Source organism: Triturus cristatus, chromosome 7, assembly GCF_964204655.1.
Source record: "Triturus cristatus chromosome 7, aTriCri1.1, whole genome shotgun sequence".
Classification (NCBI taxonomy): Eukaryota; Metazoa; Chordata; class Amphibia; order Caudata; family Salamandridae; genus Triturus; species Triturus cristatus.
Genome location: NC_140590.1, coordinates 1,677,059,237 through 1,677,076,433, shown reverse-complemented (window position 1 = coordinate 1,677,076,433; position 17,197 = coordinate 1,677,059,237). Strand labels below are relative to the sequence as shown.

Here is a 17,197-nt window from a genome sequence, read left to right as displayed (position 1 = left end):
TTTATATGAAGGCTTCAATGCAGCAGCACTCACGGGACACTGTTGGTTTTATTTAGCATAGTGAGCAAATGCATTTCGGCATGTTGCCTTCCTCAGTGCTCTGCTAGGCTGCACCACCGATAGCGTGTTGATTTTAAACTGTTCGTTTGGAGAATGAAACATAGCCATCGACCGAGGACTGTATTTATTCATTGTCCTACTCCCACAGTCATTGGCTGCCATCTTGCAACATATACAGTTGTTATGGATCCCACAGTGGACAAATGGTTTCTCAGTTACTTAAAAAGATCTTTGATTCACAGATTAACATTTACTGCATTATTGCTCATATAGCGAGAAAAACGAAATTGTCTGTTATTGCTCTTGCATGCTGTCCTTTGTAGGATGGTTATCAGAAAGGTGCATGCTAAACAGTGTTCCTGTCCCTCGCCACTGCCGCTAATTCCATTTTAGGCACGTCCCAGCAGGTTACAGTCGGTATGACTTCCCCCTCAATATATCATTGACAACCGACTTGGTTAGCTGGGTAGTGCTTCCATCAGAAATGCAGCAGTTCTGGCAGAAGATATGTATATATTGCGCAACTGCGGTCTTCACTTTGTCGATATAAGTAGATCAGATTTTTCTTTGGAAGAGCATTTTTTGGTTTTGTTAATAACCTTAGCGCCATTTGACAAAATGTCAAAAGACGAAAGAAAAAAAAGTTCATCCATTTCAGGTGTTTCCTGGAAAGTTTCAAGGTAAGCCATTAAGTGGGGCTGAGAAGAAGGGGGTCCCAAAACATACAATGATACAGAAAAAAAATTGAACAGAATTACACCAAGATCTTTACTCAAAAAGTGTGCTTTTTGTCATTTGGGGTAAATCTGTTCAGCTGGTTATGAGAAAATGAGATTCACAAAATAGTGATATCTAATGCAGTGGGACTCCTGTGTGAGTCGTATTACTTTTGGATATGTACATATTAGTTTATACTATGACTGCACTTTCTGATATCTTTTATTGCATGTGATTTGTGTTGTATACACCTTGTTGCATCGTTATGATTATCACGCACTTATGTTTGGGTGCAAGGGGGGTATCTTCTATGATGAATAGTTGATTAGGCCATCCAGAGAATGGCAGCTCATCTAACACATGCCATAAGGCCCTCGTTAAACTGCTATACATATTGGGTTCTCATAGTTGTATGAAATAGTGTGAAGGGATAATTTCAGAGCAATGCACGCCTTCCATTCGAGAGTTCTTGGGACTATAACTAAAGCATTCTATCTGCCCCGCAGATGGTTCAGCTGAACTTCGAATTCTGAAAAATTTGCCCAAGGGAAATCACACAGTTGGCCTGAACATTTATGACCGCCAAGGACATTCGGCGACACAGAATCTGGTTATTCGAATATGCTCCTGCCCGGATGGTCGCATATGTGAGAAGATGGAACCTGCAGCTCACTTCCTGGGTGGTGGCAGCATTGCTGTAATGCTGGCTGCTCTGATGCTCTTTCTATGTAAGTGGTGATTGAGATGTGTAAGTTCTTCCTATTTAGCACGTGGCATAGCATAGCTCATTCTAGTTGAGGGCTTGATTTATTAAACATCAGTATAGCAGCAGAGTCAAGTCAGTGTTCTTCAAAGTAGGATGTCCACCTGACAAGTTTCATACAGATTGAGGATTAGATCATGAATTTATATGTGGAGGTACACACATTTTGCAGTGTTCCATTCAGGTTGGGATGCTGTTTATTACAACCTCTGGGCTAAGACCTGCTATTTAAGGTAAAGCAAACAAACTAACACCCATCTTTATCCCAAGCTTGTCTTTGGTTGACACCCCATCTCGGCTTAACAACATAAAAGGTTTAGTCTAGTGCAGTGGGGTTTCTACCTAAAAAGTACATATGTTGTGTAGCTGATAATATCTGGTAATGTATAAAAATATATTGCCATTACATTATTATTTAATAGTATACACCTTCAAAATTAAAATACTTTAAATATTTTTTCCGTGATGGCCCTGCGTGATTTTTTAAAACTATCTTTGCTAATACTCAACACAGCTGCTTATTAATAACAAGAGAATATGCAAAATATCTATCTACTAAATCTAACAAGAACTAAGGAAACAATTCTTTTTTTTTAAATATCAGAGGGGTTGCAAAGAGTTCCTTACTGCCCAGAGGCATCAACATTTAGGTAGTAATTGCTACTCCTACCTGCCTGTGAAAGATGCTCATGGTCAAAGGGCATAATTCTTCATTTATTAGCACTTTTATCAAACATTGTTGGCGTGAGATCACCCTGAAATTTCACAGTCTAAGGGGTGATCCCTGAACTTAGCATAAAAGAAGTCCTACCTGGTAATCATATAAAGAGTGCTAAAAAGCTGAGTAAGAATATTAAGGCAACAAAGTACTTTTTATAAAGAAAAAAACATTTAGTTCATTTACACATCTTGAAAAAGAGATTTATTTGAATGATAACTAATGAGATGACCAGAATTATTGCGCATGAATTTTACAGAAACAGGTCAGGTCATTTTGAGATTTAAGTCAATCATTAAGTTAAATAACCTATATTCAAAACTTAAAGAGGAACAAAAATAATAATAAACACCAAAATACATAAAAAAAAAGTTTATGGAACTCAGTTAAAGCCCTGAAATCATTGTTGAAAAAGATAGCTATAAATTGCCCCCTCAAATGTCTGCGTATCCCAGAGATAATGTAAAAGATGGTAATGTTTTATTATCGGTCAATAACTTTCTGCAATATTTGATAGATTGTGTATGCACAACCCAAATATTGATATGTTTATACATGGTGTTGCTATGTAGAAAATGTATGACACCCAACGATTTGAAACCTTGATCCTACAGTAGAAAAACTTGATTAACTTTAAATGTGCCCTACATTAGCATTTAGTAGCTAGAGATTCTGTTAGTTGGCTAAATTCATGAAAGATCGATTGCTTCCATCACAATACCTCATTCCGCTCCATGAAATTATATCAAGAAAGCGTCTCTTGGCGCAGGAGAATGCAGTGGTTGGACAGGTCATCATCTTCTCATATATCTGGCCCTCTTCTCTCTCACTGTAGTGGCCTTCCTTCTTCTGACATGCCTTCTCTGTGGCTCCTCCAAGAAGAGTGGTGGATTGCCACCTTTCGATGACGGGAACCAGACGTTAATCAAATACAACGAGGAAGGTGGCAGCTCCTTGACACAGGTACTGGGGCGTGCAAGCGATGGGTCAAGGATTGGATCAGGGACTAGGTTGGACGAAGTGATGATAATAGCCCAGGTTTCAGCTGCTTTCAGATTTTGACTCCTAGGTGCAGTTCATTTTTTTACACTGATTTGTTTTGAACAAGTGTGGTCTCTTCATTGTAATGTGAGAATGAAAAATGCTTGGTCCCATTCCACCAAGTTGTATTTTGTGACTTGCTGTAATTCTAGTCTCATGGTCAATCTTGGATATCACATTTGAGTTAATGACAAATCTATGACCAGGGAGTTGAATACAGGGCAACACTAATTGGTATTTAAATCATAGCTTGCATAAACAGAGAGTATATGCTTGTTAAATGTCTACCTTAGAAACCCTAATACAAAGTGCAAATGATTGTCAGTGGTATCAGCTGTCTGCTACTGTTTGCACATACAGTAAATTTCCTTCCCGAATCACTGAAACCTTATCCTCCATCACCAACGATCTAGTGATAAGGTAGCCATGCAGTGTTGCAGGCCCTGAAGGATGCCCATCTACACCATGAGAGCTTGTGAAAGAATTCTTGAAATTCTGTTAAGACAACGATGGATGATAGGCCTGTATTCAAAATCACCGAGCAGCAACATGGCAAGCAAGAACCTTACTGTCTCTGGGTCTTGGGTTTTAGAAAATACCCTGTAAAGTCAGTTCCCTTCCAAGGTTGATTTACTGAATATTGCAACAAGGAGACTCGTCAATTATTTTGTGCATAAAAGCATAAAACCCTTTTTTGTCTTTGTTTATAAAAAGAGTGGCACACTTAATTCTCTGCATATTTGAATAAAAGGCAGAGAGTAACTCAACTTCAATAGCCATATAAAAGCAATGATATGGTAAATATTGATATTGTTTTAACTCAAGCATTCTTGGTGATTTATTTTAAATGTTTTTATAACATTTCTAAAAAAGCACTACGAAAATAGAAAGAATGCTAGGGCCTACATTCACTGATTAAAGAACCAATTATGTCTAGTATTATGCAATATCTTTTTTGTAACTAATTTTGGACCGTGGCTAATATCTAGGAGCCTACTTTGGAAAGTTTTTTGAGTACATGGAGAAGTACTCCTGTGGTACTCACAAATCCTATTTGCAAATATCCAGATTGAGATCTCTACCCTTGCCTATCATATCTGTTATGTGTGGAGTTCTCTACCACAAGTGTAGAAATCTCCACACAGAAAGATATATTTTTTTAGTACATGTGGAAAGACCAAGGGGGAGTGGTTGGAAAACTCAAATGGTTAGGGTTAAGGAGAATTTAAGGACAATTTTAGATGGCACATGCAAATTCTAAAACACCCAGGAAAGAGTAAAATAATTGCTATTCACAAAATTGCACCTAATTCTACAATACTAGTAACTCTGACACAATAGGCTCAAAACTACTTCAGCCAAACCTTTGAGTTGTCAATCACACCACATAATCAAAATCTCTGGTACTGTAACACGCTGTCATAGAAATCAACAGAGGCAAGGAATACCACCATCACCACATGGGGAAAAATAAATGGAACAAACGTAATGTATTATTATTATTCTTATGTTGAATGAACATTTGGAAAATGAAAAACAACATTAAACTTAGTCATAAACAATATAAAAGACATATTCAAATAAGGCTTCAAACAAATGCAACACACCTGCCACTGTAAACGGGGGAGGGCATGAGCAGTGAGGATGCCACCACACCCATCAACTTGTGAATCTCACTACAGCATCACCTAATCACACAGAGCGTGCTCAGATAAGGAAGCAACACAGACAAAATACATTTCACCCTGCTGGTGAATACCTTTCTTGCCTTTCCCTTCATTCTGAAGAACAATTATTTTATGAGGAGAGAAGGATTTAGAGGCAGAGGATCAACATCTTTGGCATGTCCAGGGAAGCAGTTGTTGCTAGATACCGCTTCTCATCTGATGTGATCCTTGATGTGATTGTAGAGGAGGAGAAGACGCTCAAACCCCTTACACCACACTGTAGGCCACACCTACAAATGTTGAAATAAAGCTCCAGTCTGATCCCTGGATCATTCCAGAGGGTTTTTGGAGACACCTTCGCCATCTCTAAGGCAAGTTAATCATGATGCTTAAGACAGGTATTGAGATATGTCACCAGCTGAGCGCAGAGGCTTTTCACCCGGCTGCAGTGGGAATGGCTCCTTCTCCAGCTGTTGCTAAGAAGCTACTTGGTATGAGTACTGTATGCCAGAAAGGTAGAGTGCATCGGGAACAATTTTAGCACTTTACTTTCTAGAAAGGGGGAGGGTTACAGGCTGTATGCGAGGAACATACGTGTGATGTCTGCCTATCTGTGAAGGGTGGTTGAAGGACATAGAGGAATGAATTGTTAGAAGAAATGGTTGTGAGAGAGGGGTGTTGAGTTATTACCTGGCCTTATGCTGGGGGTTCCCTGAAATAGGCAATCCATATAGCAAGTCAGGATATATGGTGAAGCAGACAGGCTCCTTGAAAGGGGTGAGATAGAGATGGATTCCAGGTTCAGAAATAGCATTTGCCACCTGTGTCCTGCAGAACTTCTAGTTGACCCTCCTCCTATCTTCATTTTTCTTGGGATTCTTCATGGTGCATGCCTTCACCCTTCAGTTTGGTGAAGTTTGCATAATTTGCGTTCACCAAACTATGCAAAAGTTTGGCAAAATTAAGAGTGATTATATCATATGCAAATCTGTAATTTTACGCTATATTTTAGTACAAAATAGGTCCTCGCATCAATTTTGATTTGAGAAAGCATTCACACTAACAAAATAATGCAAAACACAAAAGCACTGCAAAACACCAGCCACTTTGTAATGCAAATGACAATAATTTGGGGAATTTCACATAACAAGCGTAGTGCAGGAGTTTCTAAAGAAAATTATGCAAATTATGCCGGCTTAATTTAAATTTTACTAAGAGTTGTTTCACCCCTAATGCATTGAGTCTGTCAACTTCTGCCACAAGACTGCCTTCTCCACTTCACTGAGAGTCGGTGGAAGCAGACTGTGTAGTTCTTTGTACTGAGCAACCACAAAGGGAACACCGGGTACGTCTGCTCTTCAAAGAAGTTCCCCTTCCTCTTGAGTGGTGATGGTTGCAAAGTTGAATTTGCATTTGGTGTTAAATGGTCTAAAGGGAAGAAGACAGTATCTATGATGTGGGCTTTATTTAAATGATTGATTGGTAAATGTTTGCAGGAACTGTGAGATTTGTGTGTAAGGTGTTTCCCTATTCCCTTGCATTTGGAAATCTTTACCACAGTGGCAGAGATCTGCAATCTTAGCTGTCAGGGCAGGACACCTCCCAAACATCCATATGACAGAAATCCATCAAGTTACTAGTTGTAGTTTTACTGTCCTAATTTCTGCCATAAGAGTCTCTATCCTCCCATATGAATGGGTGGAAACTCAAAAATCTTAATACTAGATAGAAACTTGAGACAAGGATTGGCCAATGCCTCCCGGGAGGAGATTTTGGCATTGGCAGAAATTTACATGTACGCAGAACTCTGCATGTGGTCTTTCCTTTGTGAACTGAGCTTCTAGTTTGCAGTTGTGATCAAACATGGGTTGTGGAACAACTGCTGCCCTACACTAGAATGCTTAGCTTGCTGTTTTAGCTGAAGTGACCATGCATTCCATCTGTTGAACAGAGATGCTCCTCTAAACAGCACTTAGCATTGGCGGGTTGGATGGTAAAATGTAATGCAATACTGATATTCTATAATATTCATAGAGTTATCTAGTGTGGTCAGTTCCTGATGGGATGTTTGCTAGATCGCTACATTCCTATTTATCATGATTGTTAATTTGTAATTTTGGAATTATACATTTTCTTTTGATTCAGGCAAGTCCAAGTGTGCTCTCTTCTGCTGCCAAAGTGGGAAGTGATCCAGATATATATATCAAAAATAGGGTATGTTACTTTGTCGCTATCCGTTACTTTTTATCAATGTAATGAAATTCAACCTGGGCAACTCCATTTTTTTGACTGAGGAGTAGTGTTCAGTTCTCTGACTTTTAATATTTGTATTTGACATTGAAGCATGATCCTATGCCAGGCTGCCTCACCCTTGGCTCGCCAAACATCTGGCCCACTCTCCAGGAAGGGTCCATCAATGGCTAGGTTCCTCCTGAAGGAACATCTTTGTTCCCTTCCCCCAAGAATGTGACACTTCCCCACAGATCTCTTCTTTCAGCTTCTCACTATTATGCACTCTAATATGGAAACTTTCAGTTCATTCAAATGTATACTGTTTAGAAACTCCCATGCATTTAGGCATCATCTGAAGAGCCATACCCTTCCTTATTATTCCTTACTCATAATTATAGATGGTTTAGCCTTCCTAATGCACTTATCCAGATAGTTGCATACCTGCAAGAACATTCTACGTGCTGTTAACTCTCCATGCCCTACTATAGGAGAGACAATCCTCTTTATATTTCACACATACACATGCATGGTCCCACACACTTGTCTCTCTTTGAGTCATTGTATTGAAAACTTGCCTTGTTCTTGTTTCTGTACTCGTCTCCTTGGGACTTCCATTCCATGGTCAGTGTATCTATTCTCTTTGCTGCTTGAAGGACTCTGAGCCTCTTTACTCTTTTTTGTATTGAAGAATGCTGTTGGAGCCTCACCCATGTCTGGTATAAAGGGTCTAGAGAAGAAGGAGATGTGGACGGCACAGGTATGTTTCCGGTAGATCGTGAGATATTCAATAACATGTTTGTTCCTCGTCACACTTCTTGGAGGGTAGAAAGAGGCTGTTGTAATGGCCCTTATCTTGTTGAGTTTTACTTTTTACTTACTCCTTGTACATTTTATTCAGATCTTATAGTCAGGACATATTCATAGTCTCCCCAAAGTTTTGTAGAAGCCTTATTTTTTTTTGTTCCAAAATATATTAATGAATTTCCAACGTGCAATACTTTAGTGTTGTCTTAGTAGGACTATAAGAGGGGATAGGCACCCAGAGAGTGAAACAGTCAATCAAACATGTTATGTTATTATGGTCTTTGCTTTGAGTAGATTGTTTGACTTGGTGGGCAGAGTCAGTATCGTGAGAATGAACATAGAAGGAGTAGTCAGATACAAAGGATGGAAACACCAAAGATTCCTAAATAAGTGTTGTACAGTAGCGCAGCTATTGATGGTGCAGGTGTACCAGGCTACAGAGGCCTGAAGGGCCATTGAACCCTGATTATTGTAGTAATTCACTACCAAAACAGCAGTCAAAGAGGCCTTTTTCCTTGCTTGCACTAGGGACCATGGAACCCTCGCCCTGCCACTGGTCTTATAAGCATAACCTTGAAGCCGCAAAGGAACCTGGGTAGTAGAGAGTAGTGGAGGATGAGAGCTTCAAGAAATAATTTTAGAGATGAGAAGAAACAATGTCCCACCACCCTCACCACTGTGGAAAGACACTCTGTCCAGGTTGTGTGGGACCATTAAGGGGTCAGTGAAAGACATAGTGAATTCTTAGTGGCCCAAACCTCAACTTCCAAGTATTACAATCTGAATCTCTTTTTGGGTGACTTCAAGTATACTGAGACTACTGTGAGGACAGGTGGAGTTCCTGTTCAGAATATTGGAATTGCCATGTTTACCTTAAATGTAAAGCATCATTGTGAAGCTCTGTCACCACTGGTATGTGGTATGACAGTTGAGCCCAGGACCAAACTGGGAACCTATGGCCATGCTGACAAACAATACCTTTACTGGGTGGGTTTATTCAACTAAACTGTAAGAGCATGAAGAATGGTTTTAGTGTGCTACATTGGAAGGTGCAGGATTGTAAAGGTGGTTTGTTCCGCTTCAAGCCAACCACTTTGCTAAGGCTGTCCATTGCCAGAAGCTGCTGCTGAAGACCAGAGGGTCTGCGGTGTGGTTGTGCTGGTTTTGGAATTTAACAAGTGTAATAAATTGCATATATTCTGACTTTTTGGTCACCAGGAAGGGGATTGCTGTGCTTACCACATCAAAAGCTACATGTCCCGGCAAATATCGTACCTTTTCCTCTCCTAACTTCTGTTAGGTTTAACCTGCCGAAAGTTGATAGATGGTGTACACGTTATTCCACAATTAATTACAAGGTGAGATAAGCATCCCACCAATTACAATTGTGAACCATGTGCTTTGCAGAGGGATTTAAAATGTATGGACCATTTGTAATCAAGCCCTACGTCTGCTTCTTCTTCTCATGGGCAGCCATACTGGGTAGAAGCAGCTAAGCTGCCCCATTTAACCACAACCAACATTTTAAATTGAGCAGCAGGATGTGCACGTGCTTGTGCTGTCCTCCTCACCACAACAACTAATGTTGCACCATTTTACTAGTGTATTGGGATATAATAGTTATGCAGCAAAGGCTTCACTGCATACACTGAAGAGAGGAAGGCGTTAACTAATGGATTGGGGAAGAGTCGGACTACGACAGAATATAGACCCAGGTACCATAATAAAAGTGGCCCCTAGTAGCAAATCAGAGAGCTAAAAAATGTCCCACATTTGCAAATAGGGCAGTTTTGAACTTGCAATGACACATTGTATAGCTGTTTTGGAAGGTATGGGAGGCTGCATACATGTGTGGTGTTTGCTACAGGCAGTGTTTGTGACAATATCAAGGAAATCAACAGTAAAAATTGGCCCACCTGACCATAAAAAAGGCACACAAACAGCCAACAAAACGGCCCACACCCTGACTTATCAGACCAGCCCCTCGGGCAGACCAGCCCCTCGGGCACTACCTGTTTGCATATAAGCCAGTCGTATCCTGATTGGGGGTGAGCTAGAGGCATACCAGCCGTACTCTTCCCCCATCCCCACGGTGGTCTGTTTGGTTTCCGGTTGGACAGTCTAGCATTATTATTCCTACCCTCTCAGGGCCCTTGTGAACAGGAAATAGTAGAATCCTAAGCACATCATGAAGACCATTTCATAAACCATTCATGCAGTGGGAAGCAAGGGGACAAGTGCTGTTGGAAGCCCCTCAGATAGCGCTAGTGGAATTTCTCACATTGATATAAAAGACAGACTCAGAAACCATTTGCAGGCACATGTAAAGCAACTGCCTAGGAAAAAGCCTTAATTCCTGCATGCAAACATCACATGCAATTCACAAAAGGCATAGAGAAATCGGGCCTGATTTAGATTTTGGTGGATGGGTTACCCCCATCCGCCGTATTACAATTTCATTATATCCTGTGGGACTTGTAATACGGCAGACAAGATAGCTGTCACATTTGAGATGGAGTAACGCATCTGCCAAAGTCTAAAGCATACCCAGACTGTGAACTGTAAACTAAAGCTTATCATGGAGTTGCTCAATGCATCTTTGCAGGAAGCAGCTGTTCCATCTTAATGGAAACATGCCATGGTCCTACCACTTCTGAAAAAAGCTAATGCTGATCCGACGGAACTTTCTAATTTCCGCCCGATCTCTTTACTTACAGCCTTTTCTAAAATACTCGAAAAACATATTAATCAGCAATTGACGCATTTTGTTGACTCCCAAAAAGTTTTACATGCATCGCAGTCTGGCTTTAGAGCTGGGCTCTCTACGGAAACCACTCTTTCGGGAGTTACAGAAACTTTGCGACATCGCCTTGATATGGGTGAAAAGGTGGCACTCCTACTGCTTGATTTGAGTACCGCCTTCGACACTGTGTCACATACCACCCTACTAAAAGCTCTACAATCTCTGGGCGTTGTCAGGCAGCACTCAAATGGCTCACTGACTTTCTGACTGACCGTACCTTCCAGGTCTTTTCCCCGTCAGCCAGCTTTAAGTCCCATGCCTCTCCTCATGGAGTACCACAGGGCTCTATTCTCAGGCCATTATTGTTCAATATCTATGTCAGACCTTTGGCTACAATTGCCGAAGATGCTGGGCTGTCTATTTTCTCTTACGCCGATGACACCCAGCTAATATTCTCCCTTTCCTCCAAAGAGGCATCCAAACCATTCTCTCTCCAGGTAGGACTTCAAAACATAGCAGGTTTGATGCATGTCAACCTGCTAAAACTTAACAGTGGTAAAACGGAAGTACACATTTTTGGGAAAAATAAAGATCTCTGGGGCCCCCAGCATTGGCCTCCTCAAATGGGTGCTCTTCCCCAACCTGTGCAACAGGTCCGTAATTTAGGCGTAATCATTGACGAGCAGCTTTCAATGAGACAGCAAACAGTCAAGGTCACCTCAACCTGCTTCACCATCCTAAAATGGCTCAAGAAAATCCTTTGGATGTTACCTGGTCCCACGCAAAAAACAGTAGTCCAGGCTCTTATTACTTCCAGACTAGACTATGGCAACGTCCTGTATTTAGGTGCCAATAAAGAGGTGATTCACAAACTGCAGGTAGTGCAGAATTCGGCGGCCAGGTTACTCTGCCAGGTTCCCAGAAGGATCTCCATTTCAAGCTCGCTCCACGACCTTCACGGCTTAGGGTGGAGAACTGCGTTAAATTCAAGGCCCTGAGCTATATGATTAAAATCAAATCTGGCATGGCACCACAGTACCTTATCGCATTAGTTCCTCCCTACCTCCCTCCTCGCCTCCTCCGCTCTTCTACTCAGTCCAAATTTTCAGTTCCTAGGACCAGACTGTTGCGCATGGGAGGCCGGTCTTTCTCCTGTCTCGGTCCGTCTTTGTGGAATTCACTCCCTACGTCACTTCGGAATGAAACCATCTACACGAAATTTCGCAAAGGCCTAAAAACATGGTTATTCAATCAATAGTCTCCTTTTCTTCTCTGCTTGTGTCCGATGGCGCTGGGAAACCTCTGGGTAGCTGGGCACCTTATAAAATGTATAATAATAATAATTACAAATGTGCACTTCACACATGCCACTGGGGTTCCCAGAGTAGATTTCACCAGGTGAATGTCAGGTGTTTAGTGGGAATAATACAAATTGAATGTGGTTACTGTCCACACATTCAATCATTGCCAGAGGTGCAGGAACACTGCAGTGTTAATTCCGCATCTGGAACCACCAAGACCTTCGGGTACAGTAAGTGTGATCTGCAGGATTACTCGGCCATCACGATTTTTCACTTAGAAACAACTTTGTGAATCAGTGTTAGTGAACTGATTTCTGCATGGTTTTCACCTGTGTTTTTCCTCCCTTCCAGAAAGTTCTCCCTAGACAAACAAGCATGGGGACGTTTATGAAAGTTCATGTTCGCAAACAAATTATAATTTCAGTTTGAGGGAAAAGATTTGCATCCCCTGAATCAAAATTTCAAAGGCACTCGTAAAGTAGTGGCTTTGAGTGTTATCACAAAGATCACGCTATGCACTGCCTGGAGTTAATCTGAGCACTTACTGTCACCTATCTCCAAATGATCCTGCTGTAAATTGTACAGATTTGAGAAAATCCAGCAATCATTATAACTTTTTTAGACAAGATGTTTTGAGGGGTGCTACCATGCAGTTTTTCAGCCAAAATTAAAACATCTGCAGACAATTTCAGCAGGGATTGGAAAATAGAAGACAATAAGGTAAAAGAATAGCAAATTAATATGCACTTGTTCGCTGGCAACCATATTCCACGCATGTGTAGCTGGGAAATATATGTGAATACCATAAACATTAATAACTACAATGATGCTAACATTTGATGCACGCCTGGCATAGTTACACATCTACATTCACCATGTGCTTTGAAAGAGCGTCTTGAGGTCAAATTGTTTGTTAACCTTACATGCAGTGGTGTGATTGTATGTAGGTCTGTGTGCAGTGAGTGCAGTTTTTAGGGATTATTAGAAAAAGATATATTAGCCATGAATATCTTACCATTGATGTTATTTAAATTGTTTTTTAATTATAATTAGTATATTTAAATGATTTATGCTAAACTAAACATACGAGTACACAAGTTACACATATGCCAGACAGTGATGCATCAGTGGTGACTTGTTATGGTCCAATGTGCAGTTCACCATGAGGTTCAGGAGGCATCGGTTCTCGCCCTCCTCCATCATGTCACCACTCCTCTTCTCTCACTAATGTTTTATCATTATGGGTACTGCTCATGGCGTATTGTATATTGTTTAACAGGTCTTATTATTGGCCACCAGTATGATGATTGTGGACTTTTTGTTTAACAAATTAAGACTCTCTTGTCTTCAGAAGTCGATCTTTCTTTATCCATCCTGTGCTTAATTTGTATCTGTGGTTTTGCATCATAGATGTCTTCTCGATTCACATACTGTGCATATTCCGCCATCTTGTGGTTGGAGTCAGAAAGTGCTTTTGCTTTTTAGGTCGAGGACTATCCGGTCTGCCGAAGGCAGAACCGGAAGTCGGAGATTTAATGTTTCTGAGAGCGGCTCCTTAGCCCGCCTCTCTTTTTGCCTCTCCTCCATTGGCTGGCTTCCTGAACGGAGGCCAGCCATTGGAGGAGAGAGCCGTCCCTCCAAATAGGCTCCGTCTTTTTCAGATTCGGGGGCGTGTTTCGTGCTCTTCTTTCCACTTTTTAGCCACGCCCTTTTTTAGGTGTGTTTTTCTCTCCTCCTGCCAATGGCAAGAGGAGAGAAAAAGAAACACGCCCCCGAATCTGAAACCGCCGCTGCGTTTCTCCGAGGCATTTCTGCTTCGCCTCGGAGAAAGGCGGCGGTTTGGCACGGGGCCGAGCAGGGCGAGGGCAATGTTGTAGGTATGCCGCAGACCACGCCGCTAGTGTGGGAGGGCGCGAGAACCAGCAGCGGCGCCTACTCTAATGCCTTGAAGATATTCCCCAATCCCGTCTAATAGCAATCCTCAGGTAGCAGTCTGTCGTGGGGCAGCAGAGTTCATGGTAACGGCGAGCCAGTATCACAGAAGCCAGGCGCCACGCTCCGGACCAGGCGCTGCAGAGATGGTGGTGCTGGGGTGCCCAATGGGAAGTGCCTCGCTAAGCTGAGTGTTGCCGCGACAGAGTGATGCCTAGAGGGTGCTGAACTGACCAGCGGTAGGCCCCCGGGACCGGTCTATATCTGCGTAATGGGAATTATAGCAGGTGGGCTCACCGTGTTCAGGAGATGATCCAGATACGGGCTCACCAATACAAATGACGGGGCGGTGGTAACCAAAGTCCGTGCTATCCACCGCCCCGTGCAGGATACATTTGGGGTCCGTATGTCTCGCAAGGGCTCAGATTTCAGAGAGCCGTCACGGTGTAGCGGGCGACGCAGGAGCAGGGCTGTGGGCAGGCGTCCTGCTGCTCGGAACCGCCTAGACACCACGTGGAATCCCCAGCCCTCTCCTGTCCACTGCACGCCATTGTGTAGAATGATGAACTGTTTGCATTCCAGAGGTACAAACGTCACGATCGGTTTTGTTTTTAGCCAACCATGAAAGTCGAGAGAGCATGAGGGGCCTGCAGAGAGATGGAGGATGAGGGAGACAGGGCGGCGGAGAACTGTGTGCAGTGCACGGGCGGGTACCTGAACCGGGGTGTTCGCAGGTGTTGACCTGTAGCCAGTAAACTACTCCTTAACTACCCTGTGTGCAGTGCACGGGCAGGTACCTGTACTGGGGTGTCTGTAGGTGTTGACCTGCCGCCAGTGAATGATCCCTGCCGCCAGTGAATGATCCCTGCCACCAGTGAATGATCCCCCCCTGACACCCCACTTGTGTGCAGTGCACGGGCAGGTACCTGCACCGGGGTGTCCCCAGATGTTGACCACTGTCACCCCAGTTTGCCCTGTGTGCGGTGCACGGGCAGGTACTTGCACCGGGGTGTCTTTTAGTTGTTGATCTGTAGTTAGTAAACTGCCCTGTGTGCAGTGCACGGGCAGGTACCTGCCCCGGGATGTCCGTAGACCTTGAGCAGAAGCCATTAAATGAGCCCATCCCAGTCGTCTCTCTCTGCCCTGTTAAACACTTGTCTTCTATGGGCCTGGTTCTGGAGTCCCAACGTCGTCAAGGTTAGTGAGCTAGGGTTGTTTCAATGAGAGTTTGAGAGCCTTTTAGTACTAGTGTCCTGGGGCGGCTTCTTACTGCGGGATCCCAAACTGAGCCCTTTAGCACTTGGCCCTCAGGTTAGTGAAGCCGAGCAGTTGCAAGCTTAGTCTGGGAGGTGGTGTGAGGTTGGAGAACAAGGTCACCATAAACAACCAATACCGGTTAATAATTCAATATCTAGCCAATGCGTATTCTTTTTAAAATAGTAACTTTATTTTACATGATTCGGGCACAATGAAATACTGTACATAGTGTTCCAGAAGCAAATGATTCTACCCGGTGGTACTAATGCCCCTCAGTAACTATCTATCTCACTACCTCACTATCTCACAACTTCTCTCTCTCAAAACATCACTACCTCACTCTCTAGCTCACAACCTCACAACTTCACTCTCTCTCACTCACTACCTCGATCACTCTCTATCTCACTACCTCACTCTTTCTATCTCACTAACTCACTTTCACTCTCTCTTTCACTACCTCTCTCTCTATCTCACTACATCACAACATCACTCTATGCTTATATATCACTACCTCACAACATCCCTCTCCCTCACTACCTCACTCTCTATCTACCTCACTCTCTATCTCACTACCTCACTCTCTCTCACTACCTCACTCTCTATTTCAATACCTCACTCTCTCTCTATCTCACTACCTCACTCTCTCTCTGCTAATGCAATAGGTATCACATATGCAAAAAAAAAGCTAATGCCAATAGAAATGACAATGCCATTTATTTAGGGATACAAAAATAATAAAAAAATAATGAGCAATACCAATAGCTCTACCTATAATATTGCCGAGACCATTGCATTGTAAATGCTTGGTTTTCTTCTGGTGGGTGGTTGTGAAACCTGATCCTCCTGGTCAAGCTACAACCCCAATTGTCTGACGACATCTGAGAAACTACAGCAGCAGACGAATTCAAGAAAATAAGCCCACAAGAAAATCCGAAGAGAGGTTGTACCAGGGAGGGTTGCGTGAGTGGGAAATCTTTGAGCAAAGCAGCGTGTATGGCGCTGCTCACTTTCTTCCTCATGATACATATATCGCTGGCAGAATACAGTCTCCAGGTATTTGGGGGGTGTTTCTGCAGGGAGCTGATGGTTCATCCGGAAACAAGGTAATCATTTGTTCTTTCATATATAATATATGTGCAAAAGAACGGGTGAATTGCTCCACGTACTTGCAAAAAAACTTTAAATAATGCAGCACACCCGTACTTTAATTACAAATTGGAAAATTCTAACACGTCTACCATGCTGCACTTACGGCAATGTGTCAATGTGCTGTATACACACTTCGTATGTGTCTTTTAAATTGTTTGAAACCTACTTTCTAAGGGGCATATCAACAAGCAGGCGATAAAAAACTTATCGCCACTTTTGCGACCGTTTTCGGCCGAAAAGCGGCGATAATTGTATCGCCTAATCAGCAAGGTCACGCTAACGCGTGAAACCTTGCTTTAGCGTCAGGATTCCTAACGCCCAGCTTTGCATCTCTAATGAGATGCAAAGTGGGCGTTCCTGACCTGGCATGAAAGGAGAAATGTCGCTAAGCGACATTTATCCTATCAGCAAGCCTAACGCTATGAAGCATAGCGTCAGGAAAAGTAGCGATAACCTCTGTTATCGCTACTTTCCTTACGCCTGCTTCAGGACTGACTTAGCCATGATATCCTATGGAAGGTGGATATCATGGCTAAGTTTGTGAGTCCCTATCAACTAGCTAACGTGAGATTATCGCTGGGTTTCCAGCGATAATCTCGCGTTAGCCAGTTTGCGCTAGGATTTTTATCGCTGATGAGATAAGCGTTGCTAATAGCACGCTATCTCAGCGATAAAAATCGGTGCTAGCCGGCGATAATTATCCGAGCGCTAAGTGCGCTCAGCGATAATTATCGCCGGTTGTTGTTGATATGCCCCATAGTTTTTAGTACTAAAGTGGAAATGCACAACAGTGCCTCTTCCATGCAGCACGGC

The 17,197-nt window shown here is 42.6% G+C and overlaps 1 protein-coding gene across 1 annotated transcript in view; it reads left to right on the top strand.

The window, feature by feature from the left end:
• CDH26 (cadherin 26) overlaps positions 1-17,197 on the top strand; it is a 379,962-nt gene that overhangs the window by 296,641 nt on the left and 66,124 nt on the right. The window contains exons 11-14 of the mRNA XM_085619786.1: positions 1,284-1,505; positions 3,094-3,221; positions 7,112-7,180; positions 7,887-7,955. Of these exons, the coding sequence (XP_085475912.1) occupies positions 1,284-1,505; positions 3,094-3,221; positions 7,112-7,180; positions 7,887-7,955 (488 nt within the window). The remainder of the gene's footprint in view (positions 1-1,283; positions 1,506-3,093; positions 3,222-7,111; positions 7,181-7,886; positions 7,956-17,197) is intronic.